Source organism: Apaloderma vittatum, unplaced genomic scaffold, assembly GCF_000703405.1.
Source record: "Apaloderma vittatum isolate BGI_N311 unplaced genomic scaffold, ASM70340v1 scaffold18850, whole genome shotgun sequence".
Classification (NCBI taxonomy): Eukaryota; Metazoa; Chordata; class Aves; order Trogoniformes; family Trogonidae; genus Apaloderma; species Apaloderma vittatum.
Window position 1 is genome coordinate 5,761 of NW_009693084.1, and position 26,979 is coordinate 32,739.

Sequence of the window (26,979 nt, forward strand, 5' to 3'; positions counted from 1 at the left end):
CTCCTTCACTGCTCTGCCACAACATAAGCTCCCTTCATTTTTTCTTCTTACTTTAAGAGAAGACTTAAAATTCATGCCTCCAAACGAAAAAAAACAGCACTTCCTCTACCATCTCCCCACCAGTAATGCAAATGCATCATGGAAATTCAGAAACTGTTTTCAAACCACATCAAAATTCCTATCTCTGCATCCTATCTCTGCCCTAGGTTGGTCAAATACGTATCTGCGCAAGCAATCAATGCATTATCCAAACACGTATTACTGTACTGACAAAACAACTATCCTTAAAGTGAAAGGAACAAAAATTTTATGTCAAATAAACGACAAGTAAAATAACAAGCAAATGATTTGCTTGTTAGAATTTTACATTATCTGCATATTACTTACTTGGTGCATTCTTCTAAAGACTGTACAAGCATTTGCTGGAAAGAACTTATTTCTTCCAGGTTTCCCATTAAGTATGAAGTGTTTGCTGAGTTTAACCTGGAGCCAAAGGAAACAAAAGGTGTTTAAGGTTTGCAGTTGTTCACTAACTGTGCTTTAATAAAAGCAGACTGTTTTATACAGAAAGAAAAATGAGTAAGAGCAAGCCTTGTCTCAAGAATCTCACAGTCCACACAAGAAATAGCACATTGACATTGAAATTTTCACCATATAAACCCTCCCCAATAGAAGAGAGATCTCAAGCTTGATTTAAAAAACAAACTCACATACTTTTCACTGGCTTGTAACGGTCGCAGGTAGTTCGAAAGCATTGTTTGTAGCTCCTTAGCATATTCATTTTCTGTTTCTAATATATTTTGTAGCACCTAGAATAAATGACAGTCGCTAATTGGTATTTTTAAGAGATACTTCAAAATTTTCATATCAATACCAGTGTTAAAGTATATTAAACTTTACTTACCACTAGGAAAACTTAAAATGAGTGTTCCTGTATTAAAAAACCCTAAGTATCAGCACAAAAGTGCTGAAAACTATACATCCATGAAAATTCCTAGGGAAAAAAAACCCCAAAACACCACACAAACATGATGAGCCATCCATCAGCCATATACAAAAAAAAAAGTGGTAAACTAACTGGAAATTCACTACACTTGTCCTGTAAAATTTGAGAGCTATACAGAGTCCTTCCAAAGCTAGCGGTAATTATTCCTCCTATGCACTTCAAAACAGTCGAAGCTCATCAGAGTAAAGCACAATAGATGTTGCAAGAGAAATGAACAATTAGTGTAATTTTTCCAGTCCCAATTACAACACATTACAGCTAAACTTGTTACCTAACTGTTTACTTATTCAGATGTGCTGTTCTATTTGGAAGGTCTGAATATTAACAGATTTATAACATCAACTGCTACCTTCACTTAAGCAATATGACCAACATTACTGCATTGTTTGTAAACGGGCTGCTGAAGTTCCCACTGCGAGTGGAACAATATACACTACTATGAGAAAACTACAACAGATTCTGGTGCAAAGCAAAGAATTTACAAAATGGAGCACGTGCTTGTCTTTTGGCTGAGTATAAATCAAACAACTGGAATACCCCCAAATACGTCCAAGAAAATATTTCACTGGGCCATCTCCTAGGAACCTCCTTTAGGATATCCTCCAATACATTCACATCAAGTTCTACTGTGCTTCTATGGCTGGTAATTTACTTATTTATTTTTCTCCCAAAAAGTTAACGATTTAGCGAGAGAGTCATTAGAATTAGAGGTAGTTCAATGAACACAGCTGAGCTTCGAAAACTTTTTGCTATTCATTGGTCACAAGTCACGCCACAAGCCTTCTCATTTTGCTCCGTGCCATATTTGTCAAGCCTGCAGTACTATCTCATTTCAGCATTTACAGTAACGACTGTAATTGAGTGCATTCTTCACTGCTGTAGTCAATACTCTTTCTTAGGAAATAAAAAAAGCCATTCATTCCTAAATGCGAACCTGATGAAATAACTTTAAATAGTTCAGTATGTCAATGGAGAATTCACTGTTCCTTTCATTGGTGTCATTGATTCTGCTTATTTCTTGAATGCTTCTATTCATTTGGAGAGAGGGAGAGAGACCACTTTCTGAGCTTGTTCTTTTGTTGGAAATCTGAATCCTGACCTGAAGATTAAAACATCTCCATTCTCTGCTAACCACTATGACAGAAGAACGTTACTGGGAAAGTTATGGCTACTAACTAGGAAATGAGAGCATAATCTACAATATGAGCACAGAAATTTTAAAAAAGCTAAGGTCTTTTGGGCCAATTAGACTGCAGGGCAGGGGGTGTGGGAAAGAGGAGGAATTTCCATTGATCATACCACTAATTAAACCCCATATCCTCTTACATGTGTAAAACAAAGAAAAGCCAGTTGGTAAAATGGAAATATAAAAGCACTCCAGATCCATGAGGTCCAAACTAAATGCAGGACCAATCTTTGCCAATAAGGCTCTTCCTACGAAAAAAATCTTCCAGCCCAAAGTTATTACACAGCTTTTAGGAGGGAAGAGGAGACTGAAAGCCAAGGACAAAACCACAGTGTCCTGAGGAAGCAGTGAACAGCACTAAAAGACATTCAAAGATAAAAAATCAACAAATTCACTAGAGATCTTGAAACGCAGTAACACTGCTCCACTTTCTCAAAGAGTATTTTCATTCTTTGCTACAAACAGCTGTCTGCAAAGCTTGAAATAAGCCTAGTCTCACGTTAGACACAATTCCATTATTTTCCTGTACTGGTTTGGATCTTTATTTGAGGATTTTATCTGCAATACAGAAAACATGGGATTGGAGGAAAAAGACTTAAAGGACGGGGCAAAAAGACAATGGAAAGCTTAAAAACTAAAATTAGCAACATGATAAATTACTGGAGAAAGGCAAACAAATGCAACTTTAAATAAAACTATGCTACAAAATCTATGCAAAGTACTAGGTACACTTTTACTGTATTGTTATTCTAGTAGTTGACAGTATTACACAATACTTTAGATATATACACAGTTTTAAACACTTCCCAAAACACATCAAATCTATTTTTTTAAAACTAGTACAGTTTCCACTGCATATGACATTTTTTCCCTTTGAATATCTTTCTAACTTGCTTACACAGCTTTAAAACATCAGCTTTGCGAAATCTCATATCCTTCCAGCTTCACTTACCTACCTTACCCAGAAGCTAGGAGGATTAAACGCTCGGGCTGTGCTTTGCAGCGCTAAGTAGTCAGCACTGTCACTCGGTATTTTGGCACCAGAGCACCCTTAGATTCCTCATCTCCGTATCTCGCCCGCATGCTCTAATAATCACCTTTCTTCCCTTTCCCGCCTTCTGCGCGTTCTGGCTGCTGCAAGACCCCATGAGACCTCCAAGACCTTGTTTCCACAACTCCACCACAACATTTGCACAGATAAGACCGGGCACCGAAAGAGCAGCATTGAAGTGGCAGCTTTTAGAGCCCGTACGGCTGATGAATGGCAGGCACAGACAACTGAGCTCATACAGCACAAGCTCCCTCGATCACACGGCATGGAAAAATTCGAGCACGGGTAACAATTCCGCCACACAAAACCCCAGCGCCTCCCTAAGGCAAAAACTACCTACCCCAAAATGGATTTTAAATGACCTATGTGAAGTTGATCGCCTTCCAAATCAGGGGGAGAAAAGGCAGATTTCACAGCTCTGCCTGGGCGTGGATTTCATAGCGTGTTCCTCGTTTTACGGGAGTAGTATAGCACTCAACTGAAATATCAGGTACTTCAGCAAAATGGTGACCAACGTTTAATTCTCCTGGATCATGAGAATCTGAGAGATGACCCCGCTAAAACAGGCCCTCAACAGGGGCAATGCAAAGCACCACACAAATACGCCATATTTCAAGGGTTCTTGAAAACTTTTATGAACTTCAGTAAACACAAACTCTTGACCCATCTTTAAAAGCCCGGCCTCAGAAGGAGTACTTATTTTCCATCACTTCTCAAACACTTCAGTGAAAAATGAGGTCATCCAAATAGTCACACTATGAAGAAATTTGCCCATTTCTTTAGCAGCTATTAGAACAGCTACGTAATCTCAAGGCAACTATCCTGTAAGTGGAGATAATCCAGTTTTATTTTGGACACCAAAGTTTTAAATTCTCGAGGGTATCTCAAATAAAAATAAAACTCAGTAACGCCTGCTCCATCTTCAGGGAATTACCTGCAATAGTATGCCCACTTCTTCAGCAACAGGCCACTAAATTACTTCTACATGAAAAATACTTTGTGCTTGATGATGAGCCTGGTTCATATTACACACCTCTGTAGACTTGCATCATTTCTTGAAGGACAAGACCTTGTAGCACTAGTCATGCTCTACTAAAATACATTCCCAAGCCAGAAAAAATAGAAGCGTGCTCTGTCTTGTCAGCAACACCCAGGGCAAGGTACAGCTAATAAAAGTACACTGGAACTGGAAGGTGATTTGTGTTATGAACTTCAGATGGAGCTCTGCAAACCCACAAAAATAAAGGAGACATTTACAAGGGGGTGCAGAACAGAGGAAGGGGTGAAAGCTGTCTCCTCTTTACATTAAGTCCCTTTCCCTTCATCTATGCCAGCCTTTCTCCCAGAAAGGGAGACGAGCAGAGCCTCTCCTACCACTTTCTGACCTTCCTCTGAACCACCCGCTGATCCTGCCCTCAGCCCAACGAAAGCTCCCACAGGTGCTGCCTGCACCTGCACAGATCCCTTCCCTGGGAAAACCAGCAACAAATAATCATGAGGTTTACAGGGTCTCAGTATGTATCCATACAGTGGAGGAAAGACACAAAACCAGCAGACAGTCCCAGAGTACCAGCCTCAAACCACACTTGGCTGTCAAGAGAGCCCTTAACACAGATTTTAACACTTACTCTTTCACTCAAGCTACATCCTTTTAGCTACCCATTGCCAATGTTTATTTGGAGCTGTTCTGGTTTTACCTTATTATAGGCTCAATTTTGGTATCAGCACAGACTGATGATAAAAACCTTCTAGCACGGGGAAGTCCCAAGCCTGCAGCTTTCATATTCAGACAACAAAAATTCAACTCACTGGTTAAATTGCTTCTGCTTCACTGAATGAATTTGCTGTTTGTCTTACCTACATGTAAAAATCATTGTATTTTTTATAATTATTAAAAATAATTGTAGTTATGTTGCCATTGCAAGTACTTAGTATTTTTCAAGAAAATCTAGATGTCTAATTTACGTTTTAAGAATAGCAGTAAAGTCTTACTTCTCTGAAGCAAAGTGCATGCTAGAGCACAGCCTCTCATTCCTTAAATAAAAAGAATAAAATGGTAAGCTTAAACAAAAAGTGGGGGTATGTGCCACACTGTGTAAAAATGTGAAAAAATTATAATTATCCAATTCACTACAAGCAGATTTAAGAACAGCACTACAGGGTCAGTGCTCTAATTTACTATAGACACATGTATATATATAAAAAAAAATTTATAAACTGATCTTTTCGACTTATCACAATATTTTGTCAACAGTGGAGAATCTTTTTATATCAGTTTAGTGCACTAAGAAAGTTGCACCTGAACAAGATGAAAAATGTCCTAATTCCAAGAGTAGGTATGATGGCCACTAGTTTCACCTTTTTTTTTTTTTAAATTAAAGTACTTTAAAAGCCAGCTACGTCTACCGATTCCCAGAGTATATACAGTTGCAAGTAAAAGTGACACTTTTAGAATTCCATGGTGTTCTGCACTAATTTGTCATAAAATGTGATGTAACCGTCATCTTAAGTCAAGAGTATTGGCAAATAGAATGTGCCTAAAATAATAACACAAAAACAGTTCTGATCCTCCATGCCTTTATGGAACATAATTGTTCAACATTCAAAATGCTACAGTGGAAAAAGTAAGTGAATCCTTGAGCTAACTGGAGTCAGGCTAACCTGGAGCCTTGTTAAGAAAAGCAGTTTGGAGGTGTGCACTAGAGCTATGTTGACTGCTAAAAAACACTCAAACTTTTTGAGTTTGCTCTGCCAAGACGTGTGAATATGTGAGCCATGTCTCGTCAAAAACAGCTTTCAGAGCATCTACGATCAAGAATTGTTGATTTATATAAAGATGGAAAGGGTTACAAAGTGATTTCAAAGACCTTAGAAAATTCAACAGTTAGGCAAACACTCTACAAATGGAGACACTTTGGGACTGTGGCTAGTCTACCAAGTGGGTGCCCAGTCAAAGTGACCCCAAGAGCACAACAAAGACTCATCAATGAGGCAAAGAAACAACCCCGAGTGACAGCCAAAGACTTGAAAGTATTATTGGAACGGGCTGGCATCTGCCTTCATGGGTCTACAGTAGATAAAACATTGAACAAGCAGGGTGTTTATAGCAGGGAACACGAAGGAAGCTGCTGCTTACTACAAAGAACATTGCTGCACACCCTAAGTTTGTGAAAGAGCACACTGACACTCCACAGTGGTGTTGGCAAAGTGTTTTGTGGACTGATGAGACAAAGACTGAACTATTTGGAAAGAACACGCAGCACTACATCTGGCATAAAAAGGGCACTGCATGTCATGATGAAGACGTCATCCCAACCGTAAAGGATGGTGGAGGAAACATCATGATTTGGGCCTGCTTTGCTGCATCACGGCCTGGCCAGTTTGCAGTCATTGAGGGGAAGGTGAAGGTGAATTCCCAAGTGTATCAAAAATATCTTTATCCTAAAGTGAGAATGTCTGTACGTCAGCTGAAACTCTGTAGACATTGGGTGATGCAATCAGCAAGTCCACATCAGAATGGCTTCAGAAAAACAAAATCCACCTTCTGGAGTGGCCAAGTCAGAGTCTAGACCTCAACCTAACAGCGATGCTTTGGAATGACTTGAAGAGAGCCTTGCACATGAGATGTCCAGAGAATATGCCGGAGTTAGCGCAGTTCTGCTGGCAAGATTGGGCTAAAATCCCTCCTGAACGATGTGCAGCTCCGATCTAGAGCTACAGGAAGCACCCGGCTGAGGTTACTGCTGCCAAGGGGGCCAAACAGTTATTGATTACAAGGGTTCACTTACTTTTTCCACTAGCATTTTGCATGTTGCATGAATGTGTTCAATAAAGGCATGGAGAATCAGAATTGGTTTTTTGTTATTATTTTAGGCACATTCTATTCATCAATACTCTTGACTTAGATGACGGTTACATCACATTTTATGACAAATTAATGCAGAATATGAAATTCCAGAAGGTTCACATACTTTTTCTTGCAACTGTAATAGCTTGAATCTCTCGTGATTACAATGATAAATTATCCAGGCAACAATTATAAAAAGCCCACAAGGCAAAGGTGAAATTTCAGATTTGTATGGCCTTTTATAACTTAGCCACTGTAACTACAAACATTTACTTTCTGTTATTTCCAAAGTACACTATCACCTCAAAAAATGACCTGTATTACTTGTACAAAGTAAAACATGCAACCAGAAGATTCGATTCATTTTGGACACAGTAAGACTGGAGTTTTAGTGAAGCCCAAATTAAACAGCTGCAACTCTTTACTTTCCATTCTATTAAGATCTATCAGGGAAATAATAACATAAGATTATATATGAGGCATATATTTACCACTGACTTCAAAAAAAAAAACCCAAACCAAGAACACCTTCCCCAAACAAAACAAAAACAAACAAAAACCAAACAAAAAAATAACAAAATCAAAAAACAACATGAAAACCAAATACAAACCCAACCCAAATCTAAAGGTGTGGCATTCAAAATAGCTGTCAATTTATTTTAGTTAGAAATTCAACATTGATATAAATTGAGAGCAGTCTTCTACCTAACAAAAGAACTAAATCTCCTTTGCTGCATTCTCTTCAGTTTACTTGTGTTGAAAAAAATACAGATTTTTAACATCAAAACAATAGAAAATACATATTTGCTACTACAGACTATAGTTTAGTGGGTGGGGTTTTTTTCAAAGTTGCTTTAAGGAGATAGAGCAAAGAACAAAAAAACTATCAAGTATTTGGTTGCTGGATGTACCACAGCGAGATCATGACTTCCTGCAGTTTGAAGGAAGATGTGCCTGCAGAGGCACTTTCCTTTGTGACTAGCAGGTGTGCGATACAGTAGCCAAAGAACCTCCCTTTACTATGGAATTATGGCTAGTAAGAGGCATGAAGCGAGCCAAGGGGAGGGCAGGAGGATGCCTCACTGTTGTCAGTTTGGGGACACCATGCAAACCAGCTCTGTTCTGCCAGGTGGTTGGTGTCATTCATGCCACAATCGCAGAGGACAAAAGCATAAAACGATGCTTTATGATCCCTGCTAAAAACTGACAAAAACCGAAACCAAACGACAGCTGCTTCAAAGGGCAAGAAACAGTGCATTTTGTTTTTACACCAGCAGGGTGCAGTGGTTACCAAAAACAGTAAGATGCTCTTTTGCTACCCAATGGATCTACTGTTAGTAAATAAAGGATTCTCAAAATGGTTGTTTAAATGCAGAGTTTGGTCAGGCATGTACTAAAGAGGTCTGAGTAGTAGGTTAAGAATTCCTGGGGCTGTTTTAAAGGATGACTCTGCTTTTACTGTGAAATCTATCCATGCACGTTCCCAAAATTAGTAACCGAGTCGATTTAAAAGCATGAATACAAAGGAGGCAAATTCTTTCAAAATGTTCCATCTCTTGTTCAACAAAAAGGACGAAGAATACTCTTTATCATTTGAACACAGCAGAATTTCATTAAGCCATAGAGACTGGGGAAGACTGATTGCATATTTGGGGTATTAGAGAGTAAAGGGAAATCAAAAACTAGGAAAGCAATTAAAATATTACATCAAATATTATATAAATGCCTATTATTCACTTACTTTAGATTATAGTTTTGTATCACGCTTAAGAATCCATATTTGGTGATATTCTATTAAACTAAATGATCTTCTTGATATGGGAACTCATGAAAACCCCGATCTAGTTTTGGCACAAAGGCTCTGACAAGACTGCCAATTTTTTTGTGCAGATAAGAGCATTAAATGACTTGCTACTGCATATTACAGCTCACATGGAGGAAGAAGAATCACTCACCACATTGTAATAGCTTTTGTTAATTGCAGACGTATCGAAGCCTTTAGGTGGGCTCTTCAATGTCCCTGATTTGGGGGAGACTGGTTTTTCTGAAACATAAGATATTTTTGCATCAATGGGGTGCAGTTTCATAGCTCGACACTAGAGGTCAAACAAACTGTTTTTAAATATTTATTGTAAGATACAGTGAAAATAGTGCTTCACAAAAACACACACACTTGTGCTTGAAATTATTGGTAAAGAAACAAAATGGTTCATATGTTCACAATAAATAAAACTCCAGCCTCAGTGAAGAGGTAAGTAGAATGAAGGTAAGTAGAAAAATGCCCATTCTTCTTTCTGGAACCAGAATTAGAATTTCAGTTACTAAAATAACCTCTTCCAAAATTAATTTTTTTAAAAGGAAAATTTTATCGCAGACTGCCATGTAAAACAAAAAACAACAACAATAAAAAATGGGCATTTCCAAACACTGCTTCACTTTCTAACAAAAGCAATATTAAGTTTTAATATCAATCCAATGAACTTGGCAAAAGCAGGTGACTAATTAAAGGCTGAACATACCACAGGTGGGACATTACACTCAATCTAGTTGCAGTAGAGAACTGTAACACTGTACATGTAGTGGAGTGACTTACCAGATGTCTACCCCAGAAAATAATCTTTTAAAAACAAATTATTTTTTACTATCCATGAAGTAAAAGTTAGAAATGCTCATGCACTTGAGAACAGAGTTGGATAATGGTTGGACTGGATGATCTGGAAGGTCTTTTCTAATCATAATGATTCTGTGCTTCTGTGTAACAATAAATGCAATCCCTCCTATAGTCCCATAGTCTGCCCTTCAGGAACGCGTGCTTTTCTTGGGAGAACAACAGTCCTGAGAGTGGAGTTCAGACCCTCAGAACAAAGAGGGTCTGAAACACTCCTAAAGCCTCCCCTCCACCTCTACCATTCCTCTAAGTCAGTGACACAGCAGCGAAGATGAAGGAAAGAGACACTCAAAAGCATCATGCCACTTGTTGGAGAAACAGCAGGTAAGACTTACTTTCTTTTCAACTTCTCACATTTGATTTCGCACACGACCAAATGAGAATGCTTGTGAGACTGTATTTATCAGGATATTATGGTGTCTTGGTTTGTTTGTGGGGTTTTTTTTTCAAGTAAGCAGGTTTCTCTAATATGCAAGTTTCAAATAAGCATTTGAGTAATTTGCATCCAAACAATAAAATGGCAAACTGAAAAAAACTGAAAAAACAAACAATAAAAAAAAAATCATCCCCCCCAAAAAACAACCAACTAACCAAACAAAAAAACCCAACATAAAACAAAACCTAACTATAAAGGAAATAAAACATTCAACATAAAAAAACCCATTCAACATAAACATATTTCTTTACTGTGAGGGTGACAGAGCACTGGCACAGGCTGCCCAGAGAGGTTGTGGAGTCTCCTTCCCTGGAGACATTCAAAACCCTCCTGGACACATTCCTGTGTGGCTGCCCTAGGGGATCCTGCTCTGGCAGGGAAGCTGGACTAGATAATCTCTAGAGGTCCCTGCCAACCCCTGACATTCTGTGATTCTATGATTCTGTGACTCTAAAGGTTTATTAATTATGTGCCAAAAAGCATGGAAGAAGAAAACAGAGTTATTTAAGGAAAAAGGTCACTGAATTTTATCATAATACACATGTCTGAGCCCTGTCAATCTGAAGGAAGTTGTGTGGTCACAGAAATCTTGCTCTTCTGCCAGCTACTCTGTTATCTTAAGGGTATAAAAATATATCTCTTCCCCCAACTTTTTCTTCTCCTAAGCTGCTGAAAAAAGTGGGAGAGTTTTCTTCCTGAAATATAATCATTTATATTACACCAGTTGTTCTGATTCAGTTACCCATTAGAGAGACGTGATCAAATTCAGATTTAAAAACAGGACACACAAAAAAAAGAATCACACATTCAAATAACTTTGCCTGAACAGTCATCGTCATCACTCAGCTTTTAAAATGCAAAGGCCATTTCTATTGTAGAAACACAGAATTAGACACAGCAAATTAGTCCAGCTGTCTGTCATGTCTGGTATTCTGCCTCTAAGCACTGTCTTGCTTCATAAGGAGGAATAAGAAACAGTCTTGTTGCAATTAGTTTATTAAACAATGCATTACATAGAATAAAATTCTGATCTTGGACATCGGAAATCACTTTCATAGCATAAACAAAGGTTAAGTGCTATTTATCAGCCTTCAAGAAAGAACATTAGGATACTTTTGAAAACATATGGCAAAATCCATTCAATATTTCGAGCAAGAGTCACCCCCATTCAGCAGACTGGGAACATACAGAGGTCTTACAGGTCCATAGGTCTGTGAAGTCAATAGGTTTCTGAAACGTTAGCAAAACCCTGGAAGCTTGCTCACTCCAACACATAAGCTCCTTTTCCCAAAGCCCGGGAAGAGAGCTACCTGAGCCAGACACCAAGTTTTCCCATAGAGAAGATCCTTCCCTTCATCCTACTTTTCTCCCAGTCACATGGCTTCTGTTCCATTAACACAACAAAAACACCCGCAGCATACAACTGAATCCAAAGCAAACAAGTGCCTGCCCAAATACTGGAAGAGACTCTATCCAGCTGACTGAAACCACGGGGTAAGTTACCACTATCAGTTTTTCTCCTCATCAAAGCATTAAATTCAACTGCACTCAGCACACTTGATAATGCTTTGAAGCGGCTAGTGATAAACCAGGAAGAATTCACTAAACAGATCATCTTTGGGTGGGCACTGAGGTTGGCACAGGCTTCTTAACATTATTTTTCCAGCAAATAATTACTCTCAGTAGAATCAAAACTTAAAACAGCTATTTCTGTAATCTTCCTCTATATAGTATACAAGATGTCACAAACTCTCTAAAATTAAGTAGTTATCCTTTACGAACACCTTCCTTTCTAAGTGACTGTAAAAGGACAACTTACCTAATCCTTCCCAACATTCTGTTTCATTTTGTTTTCACTTACCCACAAGAATTTCTTTTACTTGCCTTCAAATTACTTCCCATTCTCATGTTCTCTCCTACCTCTCTTGTCACATCTCCAGTTTACATCACATTCATTTTCATGTAACAGTCCCCAAAGCTACTCTACAAAGCGCTCCTTCCCGACGAACTTTACTAAAGCATTTCCAACCCTACTGCTGCGAGAACACCACCGGGTGCTTCTGCCATTCCTAGGCTGCAGCACATAATCTAGACACAAAGACCCGATTTGGGCTATTTCACCCTGAAACACAGGAGGAAAGACGTGCCAGCTGGGACACCAAAAGCCATGTGGTCCCTGTGAGGGAAATGCTACAAGCAAGCTCCTTCTCTCTGAACTGATCAGTTCGAGTCTGACGCCAGGAGGGTAAGATCGAAGCTCGTTCCCAGTTCTCAAGTCGGCTCAGGCAGCCCTGCTTGTGACAGGCTCCCCTCCGCCACGTGGAAGCTACCAACATTACTGTCCTGGTAGCGCTCACTGGTCCCAACTTCTACAATATTTACGCCTGCAGAGTGATACTTGACCCAAGAACAAAATACCCCTCCAAGTGCACATGGTCGGAGAAAGGAAAAATGAGCATTCTTCGTGGGTTTTCAGATACTCTGGCCTTTTCCCACACTGATTTTTTTCTTTTTTTTTTTTTTTTCCTTTTTTTTTTTCTTTTTTCTTTCTTTTTTTGACATACAATCAGAAGAACCACTGACACTGTAACTTGCAGTGGGGCTGATATTAACATAACCATCAAGTAGGCACAACAGAAGAGGGGTCAGGACAGTGATGACACATTTATTTCTGTGAAGAATTAGAATACAGTTTGTGACATACCAAATGTAATTTTTCAAAGCTTTATCCCCTTCTGCGTAGTCTCCTGCCATTTAAATGAATTACACTTTGATAAAACCCAGTAAGTGACCACGTGATTTTTCTAAAATCTGATTAACATCTGACAGCAGCTAAGCAAGCACATCCCATACTGGCTAACCGTTACTCTTCTCGTCACAAGGGAACTCTCAAAAATAGGCCTCCAAACCTTTCTGCCGTGCAAGACAGAAGCAGCAGTGTAAGAGACAAGATTCCACCTACACCTTCACCTCTCCCTGCTCTATGTAACAGAAAAAAAAACCCCATTCAGTAAGGCCACACTGTCAAATATCTAACAAGTTTACACAGCACAAATATTTTACTCTGTGTCACATGTAACAGCACAGCAGGATGAAAATAAAGTCCTCTCATTTCAAAACACTTCCTGACTAGACAAAGAACATTAAAAAAGGCGATATGTTACAAGGTTTAAAAAGGGAAACGAAAATATGCACACAGAGAGGGAGGGAGAGAGAAATGGACCATCTTTTTGCTCCTTACAGTGTATGCACGTACCTGAATAGAAACTGTTTGGGTTTTTTTTCTTCTATATTTGCAAGTTTGATTGCAAGTACCACGATTTCTAACAAATCCTCCTTTCCTCCCCAGCCCCTGACCCAGGGGGCAAAGAAAAAACACACACTAAGAAGCAAAAGAAAAACCATATTCCAACTCAGCCACATTTATTTTCCCAAAACAAAGGAATCAAAACCTAAGAAAACTACAGGCTGTGCTCTGCTCAATACTCTCAGTACCTGTCCTGCAACCACTCGTAGCCCATTTAACACACCTACTGGCATTCTGTGCCAACACTCATCATTCTGGCACAGCCAAGCAAACAAATTACAATATGGGAACAGCTTTGTGATGTTTTAGCTACTCCAAGATGCCCTATTATGTAACATGCTGTGCCTGTGCAATATATGCACTGTAGTTTAATTTTCTTCTAAAATCTTTTAAGAAAGCAATGTTGTTAAAGGCAATTCCCCTTACTAATCAGCTCCTTTTATCTTGCCTTGAATATCTAACTTCAGAGCAATGGTACAAGCCAAGATTACAAATACACAGTTATTTGACATTAGAGGATTTTAATTTAGAATAAAAAAAATCCATATCTCTCAACATAAAATGCCTATGACTTCTGTGAGAATTAAAACCAAGCCACACAGGCATAAAGAACTTCGTTTGTTTCCTCTGTTACCCAGTTTGCCACAGTCACATTTCAGCACACTGAAGGTATTTATTTCACCATATCCACCACCTCCCAGGAGCTCTCCCAACAGCACATCATCCAAAAATGGTAACAGTGTTGCCTGCACAGAATTTCTAACTAGTCACAGTATTTTCAGGCACATTTAGAAGAATAAAGAAGGTTAGAGTCACAATATTGATGTCAGAATACTTTATAGAGTATTTTGAAAACTGATAAGACATCCATGATATATATTTTGTTCATAAAGAGACCTTAATCAAGAGCAACTATTTCAACAATTCTATCCTGATCTCTCTTTAAATAAATTCATTGTAATGCTGACAGAAAACACATTTTGAATTGGAGCTTGTGTTCTACTACATTATTTTAAAATACATGAGAAAAAAAACCCCACTTTCTGCGTTTCAACCTCAAGCTTAAAGCATGAAGACACTTAAAATATTTCTGAATTGGCAAAATCTTAAAGTGAGATGTATATATAGCTGCCAGAAATTCAAGATAAAATGGGCAGTGAAAGACTTTCAAGTCAAGAAACATCCACAAGTCTAATGAAGACCAGGAAAAAAAGAGCAGGGGCACAGGAGTGCAGAGATTGTCAACCCTTACATAGAACCTAGATGAAACTTCTCAGGAAAATTCACCAGAGCCATTCATGTAACTTCAGAGCTTTGGGGCAAGTGGCACGACAGATTCTTGTTTCAACAAGGACAGCAGGTAATTAGGGACAGAACCAGGGGGAATGATTTCAAGTTGCAACACGGCAAGTTTAGGCTGGACATTAGGAAGAAATTCTTCACATAAAGAGCGGTCAGACTCTGGAACAGACTGCCTAGGGAGGTGGTTGAGTCGCCATCCCTGGATGTGTTCAAGTGTTGTTTAGATGTGGTGTTGGGTGATATGGTTTAGGGGTGGACTTGTAGTGTAGGGTTAATGGTTGGACTCGATGATCCCAAGGGTCTTTTCCAACCTGAATTGTTCTATGATTCTATGAAGCCCATTCAAAGGATGCAGCAGCAATGCACTTTGAGCACGGCAGGAGAATTATAGGACAGAGCCCTCTAGCACCTTCAGTGATAGCCACAAAGCAGAAACTGCTTAGTAGAAATGTTCGTAACAAATTCCATGGAAACAATCGAGAAAACTGAAAAAAAATAAGAGAGTAGCAAAATGCAGACAATGAAATTCAAGTAAGAAGAATTCAATATATCTACAAATATTGGTTAAAATAGATTTCCACCAGTGACAAAAAAAGAGCAGCGAAGGCTCACAAGAATGAGTAGTCCTTTAAGATTTAGGGCCATCTCAAAGAAAGAACAGAAAAAGTAGATGCAAACTGACATGATCAAAATCACAAACACTACAGTGACCTCAAACACACAAAAAGAAGCAAAAGTAGTGAGAAAAGGTCAGGTGTCCAGTTGAAATACAACTAGCATGGACATAAAGGTAGCAGCAACAGAACATTCCATAGCCTATATCCATCAAGGGAAAAGGTTGATCTACAACTCAATACAAGAGTTAACAGCCATCAAGAAGCTTTTAATCTGTCATGCTTCCATCCATCACCCTCCCATCCTTATTATAAAAAGGTCAACTTCAGACAATTGGAACAAGTAAGAGCATGTTAAAGCCAGTATTTTGATAAATTAAAAAGTACCTGCTGTGCTGATTTGGCAGTAAGCGAACTAGCTACACTCATGTTTGAAACCACTGAGGACATGTCAAGCTCCATAAAGTACAGGAAAAGGCCAAACATATTAATTGTCTTTAAAAAGGAAAAGGAGAACAGAGAAAGCTGGAAACCTACACGTCAGTCATTTTAACTTTTTAATAGCCAGTAAACGCACAGAAAACAATGAACTCAACTTCCTGAGAAAGAGAAAAGTGCAAGCACACATTCGTTTCCATAGAAGCAATTGAGTATGTGAGAGTGTGCTCCAAGAACACAAGAAGTCTCATAGAAGACAGAAGGAGCAAGCCCTTGTAGCACAGGGAACACGCCTGGTTCTCACACACTAACTGTTAAAAGCTATTTCAACTCTGGAGCCCAATTGCCGACCCAGGTTCCAGTCTCGAGAGTCAGAAGAGAGCAGAACCGATCAATTCCAAACAAGACCTCTGTAGCAAGGTGTTAAACGAATAACAATGGGACAAGAGAGTCATGCCAGCTGAAAGAGACTGCTACAATACTACATATATAAGGAGAGAGGGGGGAAAAAAAAGAAAAATAAAGGCTTCAGGAATTGTTTTTCAGAATAAGCTGCATCTGAGAGATGTCTGAAAAACATTAAAGCCAAGTCTTACATTGTGACTGTGCCTACGAGGATCTAGTTGAAAATGACAACCAAGTTACGGAACTAAGACTGTAGCATTCGGCAAAAACACGGAAGATAAGATGCAACTGGAGGAGAAAGAGCAAGTTTAAAAAATGAGTTTTACCCTCAGAACTCCAATTTGCAATAACCTAACTTTATGGCCGCCTTAAAAAAAAAAAAACAAAGCAGCCATGCCAATTATTTTAGTAAGGGCCAAAAGAGATGTGTTTTAATGGGAGTTGTGACAAGGGAAAAACCTCTCCGAGTCCTGGGTCATTTTGTCCTACAAGGTTTATCCCTAATCTCTGAAAGAAAGAGACAAGACAAAGAAGAAAATAGAAAAAAAAAAGATGTCACACACATCAAGGTCCTAGTGGATTAAAAAAAACAATATTAGTTCTGACATTCAGTCATGAAAATGACATTTACAGGAGGCACTTTCACTGTATGACATTGAAAACAAAACTTCAGTGGAAGAGTGAAGCCTATATAAAGAAAAGTTGAAGGCACACGAACAATAAGGAAAAAAAAAAACTTCACAAAGCCAGTATCTTTTCAAAAATGCCTCTAACTTTTAGTAGATTTTTGAAGAATTGGGGATTTTTCCTGCTGTTGTTTGTTTCTAAGATGGGACATGTTTAGAGATTTTTTTAGTGTAGTTTTTTTTATTGGCTTTTAGGGGAGTTGTTTTGGTTTGGTTTTGTTGTCTTTAAGGAGATTTGCAGGAAATCTCTCACTATGAAATCCAAAGCATCAATTCAAAGTATGTCGGCATCAGAACCAAAATTCAGCATCCTAGGAACTCAGACCCAGGAAATCAGAGCAGCCCAACTGTGACAGAGACCAACAGACAACACTGGCACAGGCTGCCCAGGGAGGTGGTGGAGTCTCCTTCTCTGGAGACATTCAAAACCCGCCTGGACGCCTTCCTGTGTAACATCGTCTAGGTGTTCCTGCTCTGGCAGGGGGATTGGACTAGATGATCTTCTGAGGTCCCTTCCAATCCCTGACATTCTGTGATTCTGTGATACAAGCAAATGACACAAGGCAGTTTTCTGCCTTTGTATTGTTCACTCAATATTCCTAAAGCACTCACTATATAGTGATGTGGGGTGGAGGACTACGAGTTCCTGAGCATTGACAATTACTGTGAATGAAACTCAGTAAACACAATCAAGCTTAAACAAAAATCATTACAATTCTTAGTGAATCAACCAACTATCAAGCTCTACCATAAGCAAGAATTTGTGCAAATATACTCTCCTTTAAAACTCACCATTTGATTTTACTTCCCGCACATAGTTACTTGGAAACCATCCTGTTTTGCCATTTAGAGTTCCTTCCCACCAGCCTCCTTCTTCCACTCTTGTAACATGAATAATATCTCCTTTTGAAAAAGAAAGTTCATCTTCATTTGTCTGTTGAAAATTAAATTTTGCTCTCACCACCAACTGATGGTTGCTGTTATCTGTCATGTCCTAGAAAGTGAGAATATGAAGAACAAAAAGATTACATTAGAGATTTAAACAATTATTTCATGAATGAAACAAAAGCATCCATAAAGGAGCAATAGCCTCTCCTCCCCACAAAACACTCCCCCCACAACTTTTTATGCTAAGCATTTGTAAGGGATGATTTGCCATTTGTAGTATTTCTGTCATTTTTACTTTATAGATTAGTATCCGTGCAGAGAGCATATTGCACAAGGTAACAGAGCTAAAATGAGATTAATTCTTACCCCCCCTAAAAAAATCTAATTCTATTTTTTATATAAATTTAAACTGTCTGGCAACTACAAAGAAACAATAACTTTACATAAGAGAGCTTGTTTCTAAAACTTTCCAGGCTGGGAGGAGGGAGGAATTGAGTTAGGTTTACTTTAATTCTGGATATAAGTAAGAGACTGCGCAGCTTAAAACTTGGGGGTTTTTTTCATCTGTAACAGATCAGACTGGAAGGTTCCACACCTGAATGAGCAAGTCTCCATGGCCTGCAAATGGAGAAGGACCCTGTTCTTCCACAAAACCTATGCTACAGTTATGCAATATACCCTGAATAAGTACTCAAAAATCATTTGCCTCAAGGTTAGCAAAACTGCAAGTTTGCAGCATGTCAGAATCGCAGCTGTCCATATATCTATATATATACACATGCTCGTCCCCTATCACAGCTGTGAAGGCAGATTATCCCTCTATCATAACAACTAAATGTTAATAGCTACTTCTAAGAAGTCTTTCAAATTAAGGATGTTCAAATCCAGCATTTTGGGTTTGGATGTTAATTTTGAATATGTGCATCATTCAAGCATTTTATGAGAGTCCGGACAAACTTTTATGCTACGCAAAGCTAAATACTTAAAACAGCTTTAAATAATCCCAATATAATCCACTGCACTGGAACTGAAAGAACAAGACTATAAATCATGTCTGCTTCTATCATAAGTAAGGATCAATATCAGTATAACTAAAAAAACCCAACTTAGTGAGAAAATGATTGCTTAAGCAATCCCAGTCAGCTATCCAAATAGCAGAATTTCACCTACATGTTGTCTATAGAGTTGGGATGACTACAACACGTACTGCCACATTGTCACTGGGATCTTATAAAGTGTCGGCTTAACTCATAGCCACAGCAATCGTGTTACTGTATCGCAACTCAATTGAACAACGAGACTTCTAGTGGCTGAGGAACTGTGGGGAAATGAAGGCAAACACAACTTTGGAAATATGTAGAAAGCCCCACGCTGCTCTGAGTCGCAACGGTCAACAATGAGATCAGCACATTTTCAAACAAGTGACTCTGCGCAAGTCCTTTGCTTGTACATGATGTGCTTTCTTCTGCTGTGAGTGCTCAACAGGAGACAAAAATCTGCCTTAGTAAACAGTAAAAAGCCACAAAATAAGCACTGCATAACGACATCAACTACAGCCCCTTTACTCTGCTAAGATGGCTCTCCACTAGAGGAAACTGAGTACAAATTTGGCTAGAACAGCTCCAAATGGATCACATACAGCAACAAAACCAAACCCAGAATTTCCTGGGTTTGGCCTTTAGCAACTTTCTTGTAATTTCTCTGCCCCTTTGCAACTTCTCTGCAGAGCTGCTCAGGTCACTCAAGTGACAGAAATGCTTAAAACTCTGATTGTTCAGTGATCCAGCTAAACCACTTGTCCCCAGAACAGCTGATCAACAAAACGGAGTGGGTTGTGAACGACAGAGTGGAAGCTGGAATTAGTGGCCTAGGGGCAAGAACTTGCACAGTGTCTTCTACCAGAGAAAACACATCAAACCACACCTAAGAAAGCTTAAGCAGAGCACTGTTTTTCAAGTTTCAAACAGCAATCACCACATAGTTCAAAACAGGCTCTTTCAAGGATGGGAAAAGCAGTTTACAGTAGGAATCTGAGCCATCCTTGCAAACCTTTTAGTCACTAAAAGCATCTTTCATCATAGTTTCAATACAGTACTCCATTTCGATTTCAGCTGTACCATAAAACAACTGCCCATATCCCTCAGTTACCTGAAGGCTTGAAACGTAAGAGAAAACAGGAGTAACGACTAATACTCTCAATATTAAAAGTGCCACCTTTGCTGAGGTTTGAATATCTTTCAATCATCATCCCTAAACTTAGTGACATGGAGAAATTGAGAAATTTTACTTTAGAAAAGTAAGCAATTATACTGAAAAGTAAGAAATAAATCCAGGAAGATACTGTGTGGGCAGACAACATGGCGTGGTAAGTGATGAAAAAAAATTAGTTCACAGAAAGTTGCATGTATTTTGGAATATCATTAAAAAAAAAGCTACAAAAGTAAAGCGTCACAGGCTTGAAATACAGAGGAGAAAGAGAGGAAACGATGACTTTGTTATACTATTGTTGACTTAAAAATCTTATCCTTATAAAGAGAAGAAAAAAAAAAAAATAGTCACACCACAGCATACTTAATTTCTTCTAAAACTTACCAAACTCCGATACTGTCCCTGAAAGAGTTTTGAAGTTCTACTGTGTGAAGACTGGGATCCCAGAGAATCAAAAGATTTTATCCGATGAGACGAGGGACGTGCACATACAGAGTCACTGCCCAGCCCTATGTCTGTAGCATGAGGGGAGGAAAAGGTAAATATTAGAATTTAAGAAACCTGCAAGTAACTTTTGCTCACCTCTAAAATCCATGTGCTTAAAGCAGATATATAACCACAGTTGCTCAGTATATCAAGATTAAACCAAATTATAGTAATAAATAATCTGAAATCCTGAGACACTGGCAGTTTCTTCCCCACAGAGACAGGAAAACAATTTGAGTCCTTTAGGAAGAGGAGGGGTTAGGGTTTTATTTCTCCATTCCTAACTCACTACCAGTCCATTTAAAGGTAATTAACCAGCATAATTTTAGCTAGTGGCCAAGAATTTTGAATGCATAAAACTTGAAGTAAATCCAGCCACATTTGTTTCTTAGCTTCCCCGCCCCCCCGCCATCTCCTTCTCAATTAAAACATTCCTTCCACTGTCTTTTTTCCTAAGTTCCTTTGTCTCATCCCTTTTTTGTCAACTAAGTTATTTCTTCTTCTTTGGACGGGGAACTGGGAACAGATAGGAGTAGAAGAGAAGAAAGCTGCTCCCTCAAAAAAACCCAACACCCTCCCAAAACCTCTTCCCTCTTTTTTTTTGCCTCCACCCTGAGGGGGCACCGAGGCAGCCCCAGCCCTGGACACTAGGTGCTTCCCCGGGGACAGGATATCGGCCCACACACCGCAGGGCGTCCTCTCCTGCAGGTCAGCAGGCCACAGCCTGGCAGGGGCCGGGCTGCACCCAAAGTTGGCTCCTAAGGGCTGGGGTCAGCACTGCTGGGAGCTTCTCCCCAGCGTTACGCTGGGACAGGGGTTGCTCCCAGCTGCACCGGCTCCCCCGGTCCTTGCAGCCAACACCCCAAGAGAAGGCTGCTCCCAGGGCCCTTGTGCAGGTGACACGTTACAGCAGGCAAACATCGCTCCTTTGCACCAGTGCTCCCTTCCACTTGCTCACGTTTTCCAACATCCCAGGAAACCATTCACTGAGTATCTGAGCTTCAAGGAGCCCTGAAAGCAATACAGTATTTTCTGTCCCAAGCTTCACTAAGCTACACAAGCCTCCCAACTGGTCTCCTGGTTTTTATGTCTCTGTTACTTGTCTTTCCAACCATTTTGTTTTGCTTCCAACACTTGATCTCCATATCAGAGTTACACTCATAGAGCTACAGTCTCCTATTAGTTACTTCCAGACTAAAGTAGACTGTGATCATGCAAATCCAAGTTATTGTTGGTCCAGGGGAAGTGACAGATATGGGCTCAGTTCTATCAGGACACTGGTGAACAAATATTATCTCCTATTCCACATCAAACCTGAAGGGAGATCTTAATTCATCTTAACTGGAATGCCTTTCAAACTTCAGCATGGCGTCCAACAGCAGCCAAGAAGCAGGAGGAGGGAAAGGCTTTGAGGTAACAAGGAAGGAAGCAGTCACAAAGAATCCTTCTGGTCTGCAGTAACTGAGCAGAAAACACCTCTCTCAGGTGCATCTTTTTAAATGAGTCATTGTTATCCTTCAAAAATGCCCGATCTATCAATATACACTCCCTAGTCAAATAGCGCATTATTAGAACTATTCACATGAAGTTCCACATTTTGCATGGATCGTTTCATTCCACACTGAAGTCACCAAAAAAACCACTCATGTTTTGCTAACCTGTTTTAAATATAAGCATTTAAAGGCCACCATATTAACATAAACATTGATTATTGTAGTCCATTACAGAACAGACAATGTCCTGGTTTGAGCTAAATAGAATCATTTCTGTTCAGTGACTTTTACTTCTCAGCTCAGTCTCTTCTCAGAGGCTGCACTTTCTGAAGTTAGCAGCATGTTTTTGCAGACAGTGTGTGCTACTGGCAGTGATAACACCTGATGTTCACAGTTACTGCCTGGGACTGGGATGCAGAAAGGCTCTTGCTGATACTTATTCCTACAGTGACCAAGGCCACTGCTGGCTCTTGTGTGCCACACTGGGGGTGCCGGGCACGAGGAACTAAAAGACTGCACCTCTGGCGAGTTACAGACAGGACAAGTGATCAACAAGAGTATTCCATTCCATATATGTCATATTTGAATACAAAACTGAGGGATCACGAGGGTTTAGCTCTTTGTTCTCTTCTGCAATGGCCAGCGTGCAGGGAGGACATCTTTGACTTATGACTGCCAGAAGAGAAATGAGCCTAGATCATGGTCTTCATTTGTACGTCATAATTTTACAGCTAATTCTAACGCTCCCAAATGCTTTCAAGTTGCCGTAACAAATCGGTAACTAATAGAACTTAAGAATTAAAAGTAACTCAAAACATCTCCATGTCCAGTTTGCTATGTTCCTAACTGTAGTCAAATACAATAAATACACCATCAAATCCAGTATTATAACTTGACACAGTTTACCTAGAAAAACAGGATCAGGCTGACTCATGGCAGTGTGTTCCACCCTCTGGGCAACCCTAAAACACACTACTTGAATTTGTTTCCGCGTTCCTGAAATTTTCTATTTTGCAACAGCAGAGCTAATAAACAAACACAAGAGCACCTTTTAAGGCTTGAATTGGAAACTGAATCTGTTTGAGCTGAAAACAAAAATTATTACAAACCAATCACATGCAAATTGCAAGTATATTGACCAATAATACCTGAATACTTTCAAATCCATTTGAACTTTTGATAAATTTAAAAGGCTTGCAGACCCCATTTAAAGTTCCCATTAAAATATCAAATAAACACGTTCAATGAATTTTTCAACGGGATTATTGTCGATCCAACTCTGTAACTAAAAATACAAGAATCTTGAATGAATCACAGAATAGTTTTGGCTGGAAGAGTCCTTCGAGATCAACTCCAACCTTTTCCTAGCCCTATTAACAACACTAAATCATGTCCTTCAAGGCAACATCTATCCCTCTCTCAAACACCAGGATGGTGACTCAACCACCTCCCTGGGCAGGCTGTTCTAACGCCTGACAATCCTCTAAGTAAAGAAATTCTTCCTAATACCCAACCTGAACCTCCCCTGGCGCAACTTAAGGCCCGATTGGCAACAGATATGCATGTGTGACAAATATTAATTTGGTAATTTTATCAAAAAATCTAACCAAAGATTACCTTCATCTACCCAAGGATTTCCAAAGTTTACAGTATCTTTTTTTTTTTAACACCTTCCTCTTCTCTACCATTATCTCATCTTCCCTGCATCAGATCCTCTCCCCTTATCTGTCTACAAACAGCAACTGGTATATCCATAGTAGCATTTCACCAGTCTTCATGCTCATTACTCACACTCCTTCCATCAAAGGCCCATCTCAGAAGAACTCGTATATGCTTCAAATTCTTGCAGAACCAGATGGAGATGTGAAAGCCATCTTGCAATACTACACTAGGGAGATAAGAGTCTAAAACACCCTCTACACAGTCACCTGACTAAAAAAATAGTTTGGAAGAGCAGAAACAGGAAGATTTATGCAGTTCTGCTTGCTTGTAGGAATGAGACAACACCACAGTCTGCATGTGGTTTTCATTTTTGCTTTTGGTGTCAGCAACCCCCATCGCCAAAATGAAAGGGATCAGCCTGGGTCCTTTCTAAGCCATTTGCCATCGTGGGTTTTTGATGTGGGTATTAACTACTGATGTCTGGACCAAACAGCTGCACTTTTTCTCCTCTTTCAAGACAGTTACGGTCAGTGCACCACAGCTTTAAGGATGCACTGAAATGGGCTACATTTGCACTTGCAGTTAAGATGAAAAGCAGTATCTTCCACCAGTTTTAAGCAGCTTCAAAGTCAACGGTTATTACTCCATGACCACTACTGAGAACTAAGAATTTGTTGTAAAACTCACTTCTAAGGGGTGTTTTCCAATGCAAGAAAAAAAAAAAAAAGGGACTAGGAGTATTATAACAAGATGTTTACATTACTATTAAATGAAATAATACCGATCCACCACTGACTTGTCTACCAGCTTCCTTCTCCCCTTCACATAAAAGCTGAAAAGTACAGTTCATTTTTAAATAATCACTAAAAGGCTCAGCCTGAGCTCCACTGCAAAGCTTCCTCCTGCAGAAGAGGAGACTAGAGAACCCAAAGAGGCCACTGCCAAATCTTAACAACATAACTGCAACAAAAGCTCTTCAAAAATGCTGCACGTGTTCATTTTATGTGCACAGCAACAGGTATAAATATACATTGATGTGAGATGAAGGTAACTAAGTGGGCACCAAGACAGAGCAGAGTCTACTTACCTGCAGTCACCTTATTTAAAGCCACAAGAGAGCTGAGAACTTTGCTGAAATTCTGTCCCTGATACAGGTCATTTGCATCAAACGTCTGGAAAAAAAAACCAAACAAACATGCAATAAGTCTTTGAAATAGGCCTTTGGGCCAAGCACTACTATGCTATCATGCAAACCATGACCTAAGAAGCTATAGCCTAATCAAAGCATCAGTCTTTCAGGATCCAGTTTTTCAGTTATCCACCAGTAAAACTGGGGGGGTTGTTTGTTTTTTTTCCTTTTTTTCCTTTATCTTTCGTCAAACAACCAATAAAACAAACAAAACCCAACCAAACAACTAATTTTTAAATAGAAAGAGAATATAGAAACAGCTGCATATGAGAAAAACTGAAAAGCATATAAGGTAAAAGTATCAGGTGTCATTCAAATTACAGGAAAGTTGACTAAGATGTAATCCTCAGAAGAGAGAAGCTTTCCCCAGACGTTTTGCCATAAAAGGTTACTGGGTACCACTACAACTGGCATACTCTTCCTCTTATAGCAGCTCACAGGCACTATATCTGATTATTCATAAAGTACTTTTAAAATTACTACAAATGTTTTTAAAAGCACTACAAACACAGTACATCCTACCTCTTTATTCTACAAGACACAGAGGAAAGCAGCACTCCTGAAAATTAATGAATTTCACCAGGAGTGAAGTTGCTGGATAGGTTAGATGGAGAATGGGGCTTGGGAAGGGGAAGGATGAATGCTGAGAGTTATTTTATTTTTATTTTTTAACTGTGGGAAAGAGATCCAAATCTCAAATTATCTTGCAGAAAACATTCCCAGCAACTTTCAAGCACTGGGTGATGACATTAAACATCTGGATTTTAAGAAGGAAGAGATTTATTTTTTTAATTTTTTTACAAAAAAAAATCCATAATATTTGCCTTAGGTAATGGAAATACTCATCCACAATCTTTTAAAAATAGCTCTCACAACAGTTTCTGCATAGGCTGAAAAGTCACAAGTATTCCCTCATGCAAGACTAGAAAGAGGACAATAAGACAGCTATTACAGTTGCTCCAGCCAATTTAAGAAACAGAAGAAACTTAGTTTCCCTCAGTGTAGCAGTTTTATCTAAAAAGTCCACAACAACCTGTTTATTTTCCTGATAACAGACCCATCCCATAGGCACTATCAGAAAGCCCATACCCCAGAAAGCAGCCTTCAGAGGCAGGAAAGGAAAAAACTCCATATTCCCAGGGGAGGAGAGAAAAAGGGACAAAAGGAAGGCTAGCTGAACCCAAAAGAAGTGAAAATTTTCATGAAAGCTACCAAAAGTAACCACAGAAGGCGCTGCCAGACTAGTTGTGACTAGGTTACACGATACACTGATGAAGGCAGAGCAGATATAGAAAACATTTAATGATGGTATTATTCAGTAAGAAGGAAAAAAAGAACCAAACACAAGCCAACACACTCTTCCAAAGCCTTCACAGTATTTGAAGTACTGGCATATGTTAACGCGCACCTTTCTGCCCCTCAGACCGAGAAAGATCTCTGGTCCCAGGAAGCAGCAGTTCTACCCCGGCTGGGTGGGTGCTGATGTCCCTCAAGCCCAGGTAGTGTACACACAGCTCCTAAGAGTAATGTCACAAAACAGACACAGCAAAAGCCAGAGGAGGCAAACACTAATACACTTCAAGCAGTTATTGCTCACACAAAACAAATCAAGTAATTCTTCCATCAAGTTTCACTGGGCTACAGATAATTTAAAGGCTACTCTTATTTGTTTGAAGCAGTAAGGAGAAGAACCAGGGAATTGCCCAGATGTGGTTTTTTACAGTTTTTCCTTAAACATGAGAAATTATTTAAAGACTAAGTACCCAAAAAAAAGACATTAAGCAAATAAAAGTAGTCAGATTTTGCAGACAGAATAAGAGATACGTGAAGCTTTATTAATAGCATCATTTACAAGAAACAGAAATGAGAAAAGACACCAATAAGGTGACAGCACAGTACCTAAAACCTGGCTTAAACACAAAACCAGACTGGAGATCAGCCAAAACACAGCTCAAATTGGGGAAAAAAAATTAAGCTGTAATGGAACAATCAGGAGTGTAAATTCATTGTTAGCTACATGCTTATTGTGGTAGTTTTTAAAGCAGCAAACTAAGAACTATGAACAGAATCACAAAACAATGGCCTTGATCCTAAAAAAAAAAAAAAA

The 26,979-nt window shown here is 39.2% G+C and overlaps 1 protein-coding gene across 1 annotated transcript; it reads right to left on the minus strand.

Annotated features, from left to right (window-relative positions):
- Nucleotides 1-387: 387 nt before the first annotated feature.
- LOC104280277 (rho guanine nucleotide exchange factor 7-like) lies at nucleotides 388-24,855 on the minus strand (the record flags this gene model as incomplete). Its single annotated transcript, XM_009877876.1, has 6 exons — nucleotides 388-483; nucleotides 715-809; nucleotides 9,046-9,134; nucleotides 17,739-17,940; nucleotides 20,427-20,557; nucleotides 24,771-24,855. Coding segments are annotated over 6 exons (698 nt in total), but the record flags the coding sequence as incomplete, so codon positions are not given.
- Between the last annotated feature and the right edge of the window lie 2,124 nt (nucleotides 24,856-26,979).